Consider the following 17,266-nt stretch of genomic DNA (forward strand, 5'->3'; position numbering starts at 1 on the left):
ATTTTGGTTAAATCTTACCTTATCCTCCTCCAGCCTTTCTATCGTTGTATTAGGAATGTTTCTTTCCCTCAAAAAAGAGATTAAGTCGTCCATCCTGCAAAAACCCGTTTAATGAAAATTAACAAGAGCAAACACAGGCTGGTAGGCCTATTAGGCCAAGACACGAGTATATAAGCCAGGAAAAAAATCATCAAAAACAATTTAAGAACTTAATAAAGAATCTCGTCTTGATGCAAACCTCTCTAGGTTTTGGTACAATATTAAACTATAGGATACGACATATATCACTCTCAATACACATAAAGCCAACACTTACACGATATAACATTAGATTACATAAAATTATAAGCACAAAACACTCGGTAAATCGTATACTTGCCAAAAGCATTTTAACACATTCAAACCGAGCAACATTATCAGGCTAAAATATAAACTTTCTTCATACCTTGTCGTCAAGAAACGCTGCATAAAATAGGAAGGCTACTGCCATGTGCTGCAGCTCTCACATAATGGTTTCCTATGATCTATGGTGTCCGCGAGTAAGTCAAAAGATATATTTGCAATTGCGAGAAAAAAAGTCAGAATTGTGACTTTTTATCACGCAATTCTGACTTTATATCTCAGAATTCTGACTTTATATCTCAGAATTCTGACTTTTTATCACGCAATTGCGACTTTATATCTCAGAATTCTGACTTTATATCTCAGAATTCTGACTTTATATCTCAGAATTCTGACTTTTTATCACGCAATTGCGACTTTTTATCTCAGAATTCTGACTTTATAACTCGCAATTGCGACTTTATATCTCAGAATTCTGACTTTATATCACGCAATTGCGACTTTATATCTCAGAATTCTGACTTTTTATCACGCAATTGCGACTTTATATCTCAGAATTCTGACTTTATAACTCGCAATTGCGACTTTATATCTCAGAATTCTGACTTTATATCACGCAATTGCGACTTTATATCTCAGAATTCTGACTTTTTATCACGCAATTGCGACTTTATATCTCAGAATTCTGACTTTATATCTCAGAATTCTGACTTTTTATCACGCAATTGCGACTTTTTATCTCAGAATTCTGACTTTATAACTCGCAATTGCGACTTTATATCTCAGAATTCTGACTTTATATCACGCAATTGCGACTTTATATCTCAGAATTCTGACTTTTTATCACGCAATTGCGACTTTATATCTCAGAATTCTGACTTTATAACTCGCAATTGCGACTTTATATCTCAGAATTCTGACTTTATATCACGCAATTGCGACTTTATATCTCAGAATTCTGACTTTTTATCACGCAATTGCGACTTTATATCTCAGAATTCTGACTTTATAACTCGCAATTGCGACTTTATATCTCAGAATTCTGACTTTATAACTCGCAATTGCGACTTTTTATCTCAGAATTCTGACTTTTATCACGCAATTGCGACTTTTTATCTCAGAATTCTGACTTTTTATCACGCAATTGCGAGTTTATATCTCAGAATTCTGACTTTATAACTCGCAACTCTGAGATAAAAAGTCGCAATTCATCTTTTTTTTTTTTTTTTTAAGTGGCGTTTTTTTTTTTTTTTTTTAGTGGCTGAAACGGGCTTCCATAGACTGTTCTGTTTCTGCTTTAAATCCAGAAATTAAATCTAATTAAAACAAACAAAAAATAACTGCTCATGCAACGTGCGTAGTATCTTTGTTTGGATTGTGATCAAAAAGCAGTGGTTCCCAATTTGAAATGGCTATGTATTTTTGTTTATTATAATAATATTAATAATGAATATCTGCAACCAGTATCAGAATCGGCCAATTTGCTTGTAAAAATAAATAAATAAATAAATCAGAATCTACATTGGCCACGAAAAAAATACTAATACAATCTGGGCTGTCTTTTTCTATCAACCCAGCAAACAAGGGACGTCCCCCGGACGTTGTGAACGTCCGTTAAGGTCCGCGTTTGGTCCGCTTTGTAACGTTCGCTGACGGACGTTCGGAGGACATTCAAGTCCTTGCCAGTTTGCGAAAGTCCTGACGTCCCTCATCTGTCATTTTACATAACAACACTTGTAAAAAAAAAAAAAAAAAAAACAGCGTTGCCTTTTATCAACAGACCTGACACCTTGAAACTCAGACAAAGGGCAAATGAAACTAAACCTACTGGATTTAAAGGAGGTTGTGTTCCTTAAAAATCCCTTTAAACATGATAATGGATTTACAGAAACCATGATTGTTTTGTTGTGCAGGTTGATATTATGGTTTTACTTCAAGTAAAAATAGTTGAATTCGGGTCATTCTACAGAAAAGTCCACTTTTGGTATGACAAAATGTCTTAAAATGTATTTATTTTTCTAACGTTTAAACTTAGACCACATTATTATATTACACATTGACTTTATGAATACAAATGACAGCTTTATGATTTATTATTATTATTATTATTTTGTGCATTTAAAGACAGCATGTACCATTTTTTTGTCACTGGTGTTACCATACTTCTCTGGCATTTTAAATATTTTTATGAAATTATATTTCTCATTTTTTTCAGCACATGCAGTCAGAGTTACAGAAAAAAAGATAATGAAAAAAATAAGGAGATTATGTGTTTTTTTTTTTTTTTTCAATCAGGTTAGTTAAAAGTGATTGAATTATGCTAATTTAATTATGCATGTATTTGCTATAACAATGGAAATATTTAATTCTTGAGTGTAGCAGAATTCAATGAATGTAAAAGTATTATCATGTCACATATGACACATTTTATTTAATGAGACAGACAAAAAACAGTAACAACAGTGACACAACGAATCACCAGTGACAGATACGACCAAAGATAGCTTATTCTTCAACTAATCAAGGAGAGGAGACTACATTTTTTACATTTTTTATACAATCAAAGACTTTTCATTGACATTTAGTGAAAGCAGTCAGTAAAAGATCATAAACAACATTTTAAAAATGTCTGTAAAATACGCTGTCCATAAAGTCGCTGCTTCTCAGCTTCTCAGTTTAGCCAAATACCCTCAATTTAGCCATATCTGACCAAAGGAGGATTAACAATAGGAAAAAAAGTTAGAATCACATTATTTAGTGCTATTTTATGCAAAATAACTAAATAAATAGCTTTGAATAAAGTTTTTTTTTTTCTATAAACAACACCAGTGACAGTAACACCAGTGACATTTTTCATGAAAAATGCATTTTATGGCTGCTGCAAGGTATCAATCCACATGTTGTCAATCATGGTATATTCACTAAATTAAGTAGTTTAATCCATTTGTATTCTAGTTTTTTTAAAATTCCCTAATAATCAAGTAGGTCACACCAGTGACTTCAACTAAAAGCTTCATATGAAATTATGATTTTCTAATTAAAATTTCTGATAACTGAAAAGAGATAGTAGACTTTCCATGTGTCTTTCTTCATGGATCTTCAGGAAATAGGAAGAAGGTAGTCAATTGATGTCAACAGTGTGATTTTTATTTCAAAATAAGAGATTTTTGTTAAAGGTAACACCAGTGACACAACACCAGGTTTTTTTATATATATATATTTTATAATATTTATTCAGCATTTGTTTTTGTTTTTTTATGTCATTTACATAATATATTTGACAGTTATGCATATTATTGTATTTAAACCCTGTTTCTGAGCTCAAAATAAAGCACTTTCCCACATGACTGTGGGGACGAGCACTTCTGTGCTGTTTGGAATTTTTATAATTAAAAAACAAATACTGCCACATTGATGCGCAAGAAGGTTTAATTGTTCAAATATTGTTTCATATTAAAATATTAAAAAAAATGTTTTCAATATAAAAAAAGTGTTTTCAAGTGTAATATTTCTGTAAAGGGACAGAAAAGTTGACTTTTCTGTAGATTGACCCATTCATTGTAAAATGAAGCAGTAACTTCAACCTACTACTAACTAATTAAAGATGTCATCAGATCATGTGTGCTTTCAGCAGTTATCATTTTAAACATTAAAATCATGATGCCCCCCAATAGTAGGCTACTGAATATAAGATGTGGGATAATATAAGAATGGGACATAAAATAATGTTAATGACTTCAACTGATGAATGCAGCCAAACAAAAGATGAAGAATGGAAAAGCACTTTGCTGGCAAAGAAATTGGAAAATAACACAGGTAAGACAATTCCTATACCCATAAATACCTGTCAAACATGGTTTTATTAAAGAAAAGTTATTTAAAAAAAAAAAATACTTTAATTTTTACACATAAGAAAGGTATAGCATGTGGCAAAAAGTGTAATATAGCCACACTGTGAGATACAAGCAAGTGACGATCGAGTGACGTCATTCTTTAGGTTACGCGCATGTAGCCATGGCAACGCTCGGCTGCGTCGACAGTTAACGGTCCTGCCGGTGATTTTCTCAGATGAGGCCTTGAGTTTTCTCTTTCGTCGGTCGAAAAGGTATTTTAAATTTTAGTTTAGCAGACATTAGCTACCATAACCACTGTTTATCTCGTAAAGTTTAAATTATATGACAAGATTACATTTACAAACGTTTGCTGAAGTTGTTGTCCGTCGCGGCTGACCGTTACGGCCTATCTTCAAATGTACGCTAATCTTGGTCTCACGATCCAAATTGTCAGTAACAAATGTTTCTTAATAGACAAAGGATACCTGAAACATTATTGAATGTGTTCATTTTGTCGTTTTAGGTTAGAAGCCATCGAAAAAACTGCCATCGGACTACCACAGCTGACGAGAGACGCGCGTGCACAACTGCATAACACACACACACACGGAAAGAGCACAACAATTATGAAACTGCTCATTTATAATAAATAAATAAATGTATTTTTCTCCTTACAACGTGTTTGTGTTCTTTTGTTAACCTAGAAGTAAAATAAAAAACAATAAGAGGACTTAATCGAAAGTCCCCTAAACGTCCCGAATGGCCGCTGAACGTCCTGTGAACGTCCCCGTGAACTATGGAACGCGATCGGGGCCAAATGTCTTTAAACGAAACGCGTGACTTTTGACCGTGTCAACACGCACTGTTTGTTCGCGTTAACGCGGCAATTTTTTACGTGTTTCTTTTTGACGTGTCAACACGCACATTCTGGTCGTGTTAAGGCGTCAGTTGTCGTCGCGTTACTTTAGTACATGTAAAGACGCACAGTTTTATCATGTTAAGACGACAAATTTGAACGTGTTTCTTAACGCGCACATTCTGTACATGTCGTAATATATATATATATATTTTTTTTTAAAAAGCAGACTTACCTTTATATGTAGCCTAGGCTACATACATATTAATATAAAATATTAATTAATTGCTTAACTGACTGTGCTAGCGTAAAGTAGCCTTATGTTACAATGTATATTAAGTAGGCTAAATTCTCAATATTATACAATTATTATAATTTATCTATATGGGTTATTGTTTGTTTTTTAAAGTTAGGCTATATATAATTTCTAAGTGTATGAAGGCTAATTTACACAGCACATATTTATAACTGAACACACACACAGTGAACAAAGTGAACTTTATTCACTTTCACATAGCCTAATAATGTTTTTATAATTTGGTGTTTAGTTGGTTGTATAGTTTATTTATACTGTTCTGTCTCTGTTTAGTTTCCAGGAACATCATATTGGCTGCTGCAGGCTGATGAGTTCTATAATAAAATTACTTCATTATATTTAAAATATGTTTTGATATTCATTTTTTTTTTGTATTATTAATATTGTATTTACCCATAAACATGTCTTTAGGAATCCATAAGTTATAGAGACAAGAATAACTTTGTGAAACCTTTGGGGGCAGTTTCCCAGACAGGGTTTAAATTAAGACAGGAGTAGGCCTTAATCTGCTTAATCATGTTTTTAAAAATAAAATGGCTTTCTGAAACAGATTAAGTACAGATTACTAACAAACAGAAACTGAAACTGATGTGTGAATTTTTTTTATTTATTTTTTGCATTAAAATAATTGTCTTTTGGTTTTTTTTTATGGCAGTCTTTTTTGCTGCTATTTATGCTTCTCTGTCCCATGCAATTTTAAGATTTTCTTGGTTCATTCCATATAGGCGACCTCTGTCACAGTTTGTTTTACAGTTTTTTCAAATTGCTTAGACTAAAAGTGTGACTTGAGGCTCACTCACTGAAACCATTCACTCATGTATAGAATCTTAAGACCAAGTCTGCATAACTACAAGCACATTATATGCTTTACACACAGTTTGCAATTGAAAAACAACCTTTTTGCAAAACTCTAAACACAGTTCTCTACATTAGATATGTCATTTAAAACTAACAAAACCTTTTTTTGTCGGGGGTGGTGCATTGTCATTTACTGATGACCTATACAGCCAATGATGTGTGAAAACACTTATACATAAATTGATCACTTAGAAATCAAAACTCAGGTTTGAGAAAGAAAGAATATGCATACAAGCTACAATATATATTGTTTCATAGTAGCTTCAGTAACAAATTCAAAACAAATTCTGCTGCAAAGCGGCTCTAACATGCCAATATAGTGTCAAAATGCATGACTTCAAAGCAGCATTAAACCATGTTTCACAGTTGGGAAGAGCTTTCGATATTGGTTTTGGTATTGCAGTGCCCCTTTTCCATAACAAAAATGCTTAGCAATAATGGTCCGTGTACTTTTGCGTCCATTCCTTTTTCGTTTTTTTAACCACGTCAAGAAAAACAAAAAACGAACGGTTGTTTTATTTTTACATGCTATGGTGAATTCCAAAATTTAAATTAAAACCGAATACACAAAATTCAATAAATAGGCTATTGACTTCTTTTCAGATTTTCGTTTATTAAGTTTTGCATCTTTATAAACCAAAATTAAAAAAGGACCAATGAAAGTCGAAAAAATGTCAATTTACAAGTTTTCTTTTGTAAAATTGTTGTTTCCCCCACACTTTCGAGAGCCATGTCTCTGAAACATGATAATACTTGACTTTTCCACCCCATTCTCACTCACGAGGGGTCCGATACTGCCGCATGTCCAAGAGAATAAACTGACCCTAAACCAGTAGGCTATGTCCCGCTTCATCCAGTGATAGTGATATTGAAGGAGCAAATTCACTACATCTTATAAGCAGTCCACTATTAACACGATAACACGTTAAGCTTTTTCCTTGAAAATAAAACAGTTATGAAGAAATAAACATTGATAAACACTGATATTAATTGACCAATAAAGATATAAGCAAGCCAGGCCGAATATGAAGACAACGCGCTTTCAACGCTTAACATAAAAATATTGTCCTTCCACCGTTGTCTTAGCCTTAGATGCTGCTGTTGATGACAAGAACATGTGCGAGAAAATAGTTTCTGGATGTTGTTTTAGGATTAAGCCACATAAAGCATTAATGTCCAGCGACGCGGCCGTAACGCATTGCTTTCAATGAGAATTGAGAAATATTTCATGTCAAACTCTACTGATGCAAAGGGCATGGGAATTTTGTCTTCACAAAAATCGCATATCGGGGTATAATTTTGTCATCATAACATAATATATGATGGTATATTTTCAATTTGAACAGCATAGCATAGCTAAAGTGACTCCTAATTTCTCAATATAAAACAATATAAAACACCTAACAGAGCTAGACGAAAAAGTCACAGTAATATAGATGTCGTTTTGGCCTTTAGCCTATAAAACAGAATAAAAAGCAAAATGACGGGATTGACACCACAACTCTATAATGTTAGAGCGCTAAACAAGAGGCTATAAGGTTTAGAAATGTAATGTTTAGGTTAAAACATAAATGTAAAAATAATATTAATAGTAATTTAGCGAATTAAAATTAATTAATGTCATTTAGGCTGGCTGTTGAAGCGAGTCGACGCCAAAGGAAAAGGCACTAGAGGGCGCTGTAGCGTCTGTGTGGATGATGCAAAACCGTAAATTAAATTTAGCTTTTTTACATATTAAAAAACAAGTTGTATATCATTCATATAATTTTTTAACAAAATCATAATCTTGCATAAGGAAAATTAGCTTGTATCTGTTAATTCTATTAATCAGTGTTACTATAAAAAAACAAATAAACCGCATTTTCCATATTTCATTTCTGGTTTAAAAAAGGAAAAACGAATGGACGCAAAAGTACACGGACCAATAATTTAGTCTTTTTTGTCATGGAATTTCACTAGGCCTATTTTAATATTTAACCTTTAAACATTTCCTGTTTCCCCTACAAAACTCCTATATAAATGAATTATATTTAAAAATATACATATCATTATATGCATGCAGTTTATTTAGGCCTACCTAAATTGCTGCTGGATCCATAATAGTAAATAAACATATTTGTCATATAATTTCACTTAAATTGACTTTTGTATCGGAGAAAGAACGCAGGATAACTTAAAAGGGCATGACAAATCATGACATAAGGCTGATATCACACACAAAACGTACCAATGTTCCCTCGATGTTTGTATACGTGCATACCAGCATACCATTACGACATCCTTCATGAATAAACATGACATCTGATGTTTGTATACGTATATACCAACCAGGCCATACGTACCATCGCGTCACATATGCAAATATAGTCTCAAATACAACAATTTCATTGGCTGCTGTGTGTGTTGTCGCGTTGACGCGGACAAATAGTGCGTGTTGACACGGTCAAAAGTCACGCGTTTCGTTTAAAGACATTTGGCCCCGATCGCGTTCCATAGTGAACGTCCGGAGGACGTCTTTGCGGACGTCCCCGGGACAGCCAGAGGACCCTACACATGGACGTTCGGGGGACGTTCGCAGAGGCCATTCAGGGGACGTCCTGGGGACCTTTTTTTGTTAGCTGGGAAGTAGATCTTGTCTTTCAAAAAGGTCGAGGTCAGGGATCTTGGGCTTAAAAAGGTTGGTGACCACTGATCTAGAGTCTGCTATTGTTGTTGTTGTGGCTGTTTTGTGCTGTTAGCGGCGTTTGACTAGGGTCGACACGTGGGGTGATGACATCATCGTTTCAGAAAATATACGGATTGGCTGTCCACACGATTTATCCACTCTGGGACCCGGTTTAAAAAAAAATAGTGGTTTCACCTTCCGAAAACACCAGATCCGCGTGGACGAAACGCCTATCCAATACAAAATTTGTGCGTAAAAATATGGTGAAAAGGGACAAATGGGGCTTTGGTAAAGTTTGTTTGTTGTGATGTGTTCACACCTTCCCAGCACATATATAATATATGTACAAATAATTACATAAATAAAAGTTTTTAGATCAAGTAACTGATTCAGGGATTCTTGCTGGAATCAGTCTAAGATATCCTTTCAACACTCATCCAGTTAAGTTTAGTGTAAACATCTATAGACTATAGGAAGATATTACTCATGGCAATATACAATAAAATCCTAATACTTGTCCAGCACCTTGTACGAGCATGTAGCAGTGATTGGTATGATTAGGAACTCAATTTTTAGCAAAACAATAGACAACTTCAAGTGCACTACAAACAAAATTTTATTAACAAGCACACAGTTTGGGTTTGGTGTAGGAAGAGGGTTAAAGCTGAAGTGGAGTAAAGAATACAATTTGATATTCTAAAAAAACCAACAGACAGAAGGAAACAAGTTTCTTCATTCTAACACTTTTGTGAAAAGGATTAGGTGATACTTAATGTGCCAAATAAGATAAAGTCTGACATTTGCATGTCTCGTCTGTTGAATGAGTGTCCCACTACAAGTTCTTGAGGCTTCAGTTGATCTTTGCTGAAGTTGTCTTGATGAGACAGAGAGGTGTTTGATGAATGGAAAGACGAGGCCACAGCCTGGCACAAACTTATTGGTCCTTCAGAGACTTCTAGCTTATCTTTACATCAGATTTTTTTAAGAAACATTCAGTGATCTTGTGATTGGTGATCTTTTAAATATAACAAATAAATTGTTTGTCTGATCTGTCTCAGGCACTAGCGATTGTCATAGCATGCATTAGCATTGTCACTGTCATTAGCATGCTAAAACTATTTTGAAAGTTGCCATGATTAAAATGTATTTATTAGCAATGCACAAGGTTTAGATTTAGTTAATTCTACTTTCATGTAGTTTTCTTTTTTCCTATCCATGCAAAATAAGTACATTCAATGAAAGTAAAACAGCAATACAATACAATCTGTTAATTTGTGATGTATAACATATTCAGTTAATTTTGTATAACATAAATCTTTTTTTTTTTTCTTTTCTTTTGATAAACCTGTTTAAAAAAATCATATGCATATAATGAAGATAAAATTTTAGGTATTTAAAGTGTCAAAAAATGCATGCAGAACATTTTACAACAATCAAAAATTACGGTTGATAGGTATTATAATTATAGATAGTTTAAAAAGTTGTGATTATGTACAGTGCAATAACATTTAAATAAAGAAAAAATCGTTTGTGGATGATTTTTTCATTATGTAATTCTTTGCCCTACTGAACAGGATTCTTGGATCAAATGATGATTCTTTTTTTCTGTTAACAGGTTTATATGTTTCCAAATCAGCTGAAAGCACTTCTCCTGTGGAAACCTTACTGATGATCTCTGCCTTCTTCCTGACCTCCATTAAAGACTGAATGCGATCTTGAAATCCAGGCTTGGCTTCTTGTTTCTCAGACTCAATCATCAGATCAATGTAGTCAGGGGTGGACAGAGGATTAGGCTTGAGGGCAATTTCCTGCAGACGCTCCAAGGACTCTTGAGATTTCTTTATTAGTGTTGTCATAATATCCTGGACAATCTCAAGCTCATTTTCAAGCTTTTCAAAGATCTTTTCATTTGACATGACCTGTCCATATGCATCCTCAAATCGCTTTTTTAAATCCTGATAAGTTTCCTTTCTCTTTTCTGTGACATAATCCCATTTGTATTTCTGATTAAAGTGCACGTTCCAGTCACACTTTCCAGGACAGACCGTACACTTTCCATCTTTCATGGCCCAGCAGTAGTATTTCATATTGTCATCTGCTATACTGCATGTGTCATGACATGTGAAGTGACACTTTTGGCAGTTGGTTAAGAAGTAGCGAGTGTTGTTTTCGATCTTTTTTGGAACAGTTACTTCTAATTCATACTCAAAATCCTTGTTCGCATCCATTTTAGCCTTGTTTTGCTCCAGAGCAGCTCTTGTCTTCTTGATTTCATCCAGTTTTGATAGACCAGCATTGATTTGGGGCTGGAGACCCTGCACAAGCACTTCCAGCTGTTGACGCTCTTTTAGGACCTCCTGTGTCAGAGTCAAGCTCTTGGTTTCCATCGTTTCAAGGGATGTGAAGAATTTTCTCATGCTAGAAAATCCCAACTTCCAGAACATTTTGTCAAAGTTTTCACAGTCAGATTCCTCATCTTCTGCAGATTGTTTATTGGTAGCAAACAGGGCAGAGTTGTTGAACTTGAAGTGAAGAGGCTCTCCAGACTCATTGGTAGAACAGGGAACTTCAGATACTTTGATGGCCTCAAGAACTGGAGGTGTTTTCCCATCTGCAAAGGTGACCAGCACAAGGATGTTTTCAGCAATATCCTTCCCAAATATGGAAAGTATGGAGTCAAAGATGTATTTCTGTGTGTGTGTCAGACGGGCAAGAGAAGCCTGTACAACAAAACACACGGCATCAATGCGGTCGATCCCTCCACGGGCAGAAAAGAACTCATGAATCTGTGTTGTGATTTTCTGGTCATGTGAAATTCCTCTGGTATCACCAAAGCCTGGTGTGTCCACAATAGTCAGAGAATATGAAACCCGGAAATCTTTCATGTGATTAATTTGATATGCCGTGATCTCTGAAGTCTGACTTTCAGCCTGGGATTTCTGCTTCCCTTCATCTATCAGCACAAACCGGAAGTCATCTTCCCATTGCACTCCCAGAATGTAGTTGATCATGCTGTTAATTAGAGTGGTTTTTCCTGCACCTGTGGCTCCGATCATCATAATGGTTTTGTTTTCTTTTATGATGGTTATCCCAAATGTGCTTCTTCTGCAGAATCCATCTCTGTTCTGCCATGTTTCATCCAGGTTGAGTTTAAACATGGGTAGGGTTTCATTGCTTCCACCTTCTATTTTTCTGCTCCAGTTGTTCTTTATATTATTTGCAACACTTGAGACCTTTCCATTGCTTTGGTCTTTTTTTGTGGTTTTGCTGCATGTGCTTTCTCTTGCCATTTTTTGATTGTTTTGAGTGTTAACAGCAGAATGGCACAGTCTAGGAATCCTTTTTGGATGTTGTTCCACCTCTGCTGGTTAAAGGAAAAGGAAATGATTGTACATCCATTTGTTAATACAATGTACAAATTAAGTGAGTACTCTGTGCAATATCATTAATATGCAGTGGTGTCAAAAGTATTCACATTCAATACTCAAGTAGAAGTATAGATACTAGGGTTTAAAAATACTTCTGTAGAAGTTGAAGTATCAACTCAAGCTTTTTACTCAAGTAAAAGTGTAAAAGTACTGGTTTCAAAACTACTTAAAGTATAAAAGTAAAAGTAACGTAAGGAAAAAAAAAATTCCATTAAGGACAAAAGCTTAGGCCGCGCCACAGGGTCTATATCGTGCACTCCACCTCCTCAAAATGTCATCAATAACCTTTATTGGAATGTAAATGTACATCCAAACTTCACTGCAGGAATCTGTGAGGGCAGCGGACAAGAAAAATGCGGGTAGTTTTGGTGTACCCAGGGCAGGTTAGTAACAATCAGGGCTTGACATTAACACCCGCCAACCTGCCAAACGCGGGTAGTTTTCAGCTGTTTCAGTTCACACCGCACTCGTCTGTTGGAGTTTGTTGGATAGGTGTGATAACCCTGTTGCCGTTGGTCGGAGTCTGTTTTTACCAGACTGAACATGTTTAATCGGCTTTTGTTTGGTTGTCTGAGCATCCAACAAACGGCAACAAACTCTCTGTGCATTCCAAACGGGATATATCACCCTCTGAAGAGCACTTTGGAGTGAAAACAATCATGGGCGCCATATTGAAGGGTTGTTCCAAACCGAAGTGCTCAAAACTGGCCACTTTAAAGGGCCCTTCGGAATGAAGGATTTCGAAGGGTACAACTGATGGACACTTTGGGTCCCCATGATCCTTTGCACAGGGAAGTTGTTTGACGTCACAGAATGGGTACAGGAGGCTCGGAGTTTGATTTTATCTATAAATGTATGTATAGTATTTTTCTGTACTACTGTAATATTTATACAAGTTAGATTTAGTACATTATTATGGTCAAAACGACATTGTGCTTCAACAAAATTACTTTACAGCTCCCTTTATCAGTCCATTCAAATGTTTCAAATACATAGACACAATATACATTATGGTGAGATAAACCAAAAATAAATAAATAAACTAACGTTAAATAAAGGGCGCAGCTTGCGCAATCTATCCTCCTTGATTGTCTCGTTAAGATGATGCAGAAGTGCGTTCTAAAAAAAGGAGTAATTTGATCCCTACACCCTTCATCCCTTCGAAGCTCTCACTCCGGAGGGTAAACCCTTTGAAGGGATTAGAGCATAGGGATGAGCCCTTCCGAATGGAACGCAGGGCCTGACGTAATCTGACTTGGCCACGAACCGTTGCCATGACGATGAGGCAATGACAGCTGTTTGATCGCGCCCGCGCCTCACGCGCACACAACAAAGCACTGGAAACGTGACATCGCAGCTTGTTCGTTATAAAAAATAAAATACAGTTTAAATATATATATATATATATATATATATATATATATATATATATATATATATATAAAAGGTATAATAGTCCGTAGTGCAATCCGTGCCATTCAGCAAGAGCACTGCTCCACTTCACCGAAAGAGAGAGGTATAACACCATGAGAGCAACGTAGGTTTACCTTCAGTTCCGTTTTAAATTAATTCGTTTAGGCTTGTTTAGCCACCTGGTTGTATATGACTATGGGTCACATAAATAAAAAGGGTCGCGCTAAAAAAAATTAAAAACCGGTGTAATTTACCGCTAATTTATTCAAACGTCTCTCTACTGAACTACCTAGCTTAATTTGCGGAGGACGAAGAGAAAGCACCCGTTTGATAGCCTAAATGAGCCAGTAGTGGAGAAATAATAACTTAAGAAATAATCTTTTTTGAGTAATGACTCCCAACACTGTCCACCTTGCTGGAGTGTGACGTGATTTGCGACATGTGCAGGTGTGATGGATCGCGTACAAACCAATAGGGTGTCAGAATGTTTATAGTTCTCATCCAACCACAATCAAATTCACTCTATCCGGATGGCGCGATTTATCTGGATAGTTTTTTTTTTTTTCAAGCCGGAATGAAAACAAGCCGAAATGAAATAGGAGTAAGGAGGCTATTTTTAAAATGTAAGGAGTAGAAAGTACAGATAATTGCGTGAAAATGTAAGCAGTAGAAGTAAAAAGTCGTCTGAAAAATAATTACTCCAGTAAAGTATAGATACCCGAAATTTCTACTTAAGTAAGGTAACGAAGTATTTGTACTTCGTTACTTGACACCTTTGTTAATATGTCAAAAAATTCAAAATACTATAACCTATCAATACATAATTCTGGAATCAGATATTAAAGGTCACGAATTGGATACTTGGTATAAAATTAACATTTCTATTCTGCTTAAATTACCGTGCGCTCATTTTAATGTGATTTTAAACCATTCAAGCACAAGAAGATGTGGAAAATAACTTAATTAAGCTCAATGCCAGCTTCAACTCCTGCCATCCATGTTCCAGCATGATGTATCCCAGTCTTCAAGCAGAAGGAACTGGATGAAATATTCTAAATTACATCAATCCACAATCTGTCTTGTCTTGCAGCCTCTAATTAATTTCTCTACATCTTCGTTCTAGCTCCCTCACAGTCCCATTCAGCTTATAGGGCCATTAGGGAGGTTCTTTGTCTTCCCAGATGTGAAACACATAATTAAGATGATTCACACTCTCCCTACATTAAGCGTTCTGACACAAAACATATCTTACAAATACAAATCAATATATTGTTTTATGTGGGCACTTGTAGGCATTTTCACGTCGTTTTGAAAAATTCTAGGCAACAACACATTTTTCTTGTAAACAAATATTCAGTATGGGTTTTATGGCCTTATGTCAGTGACTTCATTTTTCCCCCACTAACCATGCATAACCCACAGGGTTAAACACACCATGTTGGTTCATCCGGGAAGAGGAGAACTGTCCCCTAGTTTCTCCCAAGCTTTTTTCTCCATTCTGTCACCTGATGGAGTTTGGGTTTTTAGCATATTTTCTAATCAGGTCAAGAAAATATGATCATAAAACCCCAGTTTTATCATCTCTACACTGGTTACCTATTAAGTTCTGTATTGATTACAAAGTATTGCTACTGACTTAAAAGGCCCTAGATGGTTTTTAAATGATCTTCTATCACCCTACAACCCATCATGCTCTTTAAGGTCTCAAAACTCTGGACTTGTGATAGTACCTAGGATAAAAAGAGGTAGAGCACATTTGGCTCCTAAACTCTGGAATAGCTTTACTAATAATTTTCAGGGCTAAGACTCACTTTGCCAGTTTACATTTAGATTAATCTCTTTAGCCAAGCATTCACATAATGCATCTCATAACCCTGTACACCAGTTATATCAGATCAAATGCACATGATTATCTTTTGCTTGAAATGTTATGAACAGCAGCTTCGCTAATTATTCTCCATTTGTCAACAGTTTCTGCTTCAGGATGCCCATAATTCTTTTAAAGGAACACTCCACTTTTTTTGAAAAGAGGCTCATTTTCCAACTCCCCTAGAGTTAAACAATTTTCGAATCCATTCAGTCGATCTCTGGGTCTGGCGGTACCACTTTTAGCATAGCTTAGCATAGTTCATTGAATCTGATTAGACCATTAGCATCTCGCTCAAAAACGACCAAAGAGTTTCGATATTTTTCCTATTTAAAACTTGACTCTTCTGTAGTTACATCGTGTTCTAAGACCAACGGAAAGTGAAAAGTTGCGATTTTCTAGGCCGATATGGCTAGGAACTAAACTCTCATTCCAGCGTAATAATCAAGGAACTTTGCTGCTGTACCATGAGTGCAACAGGACCAATGATATTATGCAGAAGAGTCAAGTTTTATCTATTATATATATATATTTATATATATACACTCATTTGATAATGTACTCACCTGAACAATGTCCTGTTTTTTTCGGTGTTAGTGGCAAATGGCTGTTTGTCTTGATAAATAATGAAATAAAAAGAAAGGTTTTAATATTAGTCAAATTATTAAAATCACAAAATATGTACTTTGTGTTTTCTATGTTACACTTTACAATTTGGCCTTTGAATCTTCCACCAGCCACTGCTATACTAAAAAATAATTCATAATTTACTTAATGAGAAATTTTGTTACAAAAAACATTCAGGGTTTTTTTTTTTTTTTTTAACTTTACTATACAAGATGTTAGTCAGACCTTTTAGATTTGTACATTTTTCTTATTTTCATCAATGCAGAATAAGTGGGCTCTATGTTTAAGGAGACAGATTTACTCACTTTTGTTGCTGGTTTGCAGTTTGGTCTTGTGCCAGACTCTCCTCCACTGCGAGGTCTCGATGTGGTTGACAATCTCTGTCCTCCTGTTCTCCTGTCACTGCTCAAGTCCTGCTTAGTTTTGCTCATCCTGTCCTGAGTTCCACGATTAGCCATAGTCTGTAGCTCTTGGTCTTTTGTCAATAAATTCTGGTTGTCTGGCAGCTCTGCGTGCAGCGTTTGTCTTCTTTTGCACACCTTGACGCAACAGTTCACACAAGCTATTTATTATTTATAGATTTGACAAGGCTTTGCCAAATAACAGTTTGTAAATCTATTTCTGTTATACTAGGAAATGCACAGTATTTTAGCAAATTAATACTAGTTTTATATTAATTTGATCCTAAAATCCCTTAATTCAACAAGGAAAAAACAAAGATGAGTGTTATCCTTATTGAAAGTAATTTAAGGCTTAAAAAAAAATAGAATAGGAAAAGTTTATATTCTGAATAAATGATGAGGGAAAAAAAGCTTACTGTTTGGTTTCCTCACAAATCTGCTCTTCATCTGTAGTTGCAGAAAGCCTCTGCATTTGGCTTTTATAGCATCTAACTGCCCTCATCCCCATCCCCATCCCCATCCCTCTCCCCCAACATTAAGCATGGAAAGTTTTACTTTCATTTTTTGGGTTTCCAGGAACTGTAAGGATTTATAAGAATTGGCCTGGCTTTATATAAAGTGGCCTTAACTCTTGTGTACATATATTTAAATGGATCATTT

The 17,266-nt window shown here is 35.3% G+C and overlaps 1 protein-coding gene across 1 annotated transcript in view; it reads right to left on the bottom strand.

Annotated features, from left to right (window-relative positions):
- LOC137025335 (uncharacterized) overlaps nucleotides 1-17,046 on the bottom strand; it is a 33,110-nt gene extending 16,064 nt beyond the window's left edge. Inside the window, exons 1-3 of the mRNA XM_067393334.1 lie at nucleotides 17,023-17,046; nucleotides 16,145-16,744; nucleotides 10,438-12,231 (exon numbers count right to left, since the gene is read on the bottom strand). Of these exons, the coding sequence (XP_067249435.1) occupies nucleotides 10,438-12,160 (1,723 nt within the window). The 5' untranslated portion in view covers nucleotides 12,161-12,231; nucleotides 16,145-16,744; nucleotides 17,023-17,046. The remainder of the gene's footprint in view (nucleotides 1-10,437; nucleotides 12,232-16,144; nucleotides 16,745-17,022) is intronic.
- Between the last annotated feature and the right edge of the window lie 220 nt (nucleotides 17,047-17,266).

Source organism: Chanodichthys erythropterus, chromosome 8 (genome assembly GCF_024489055.1).
Source record: "Chanodichthys erythropterus isolate Z2021 chromosome 8, ASM2448905v1, whole genome shotgun sequence".
NCBI lineage: Eukaryota > Metazoa > Chordata > Actinopteri > Cypriniformes > Xenocyprididae > Chanodichthys > Chanodichthys erythropterus.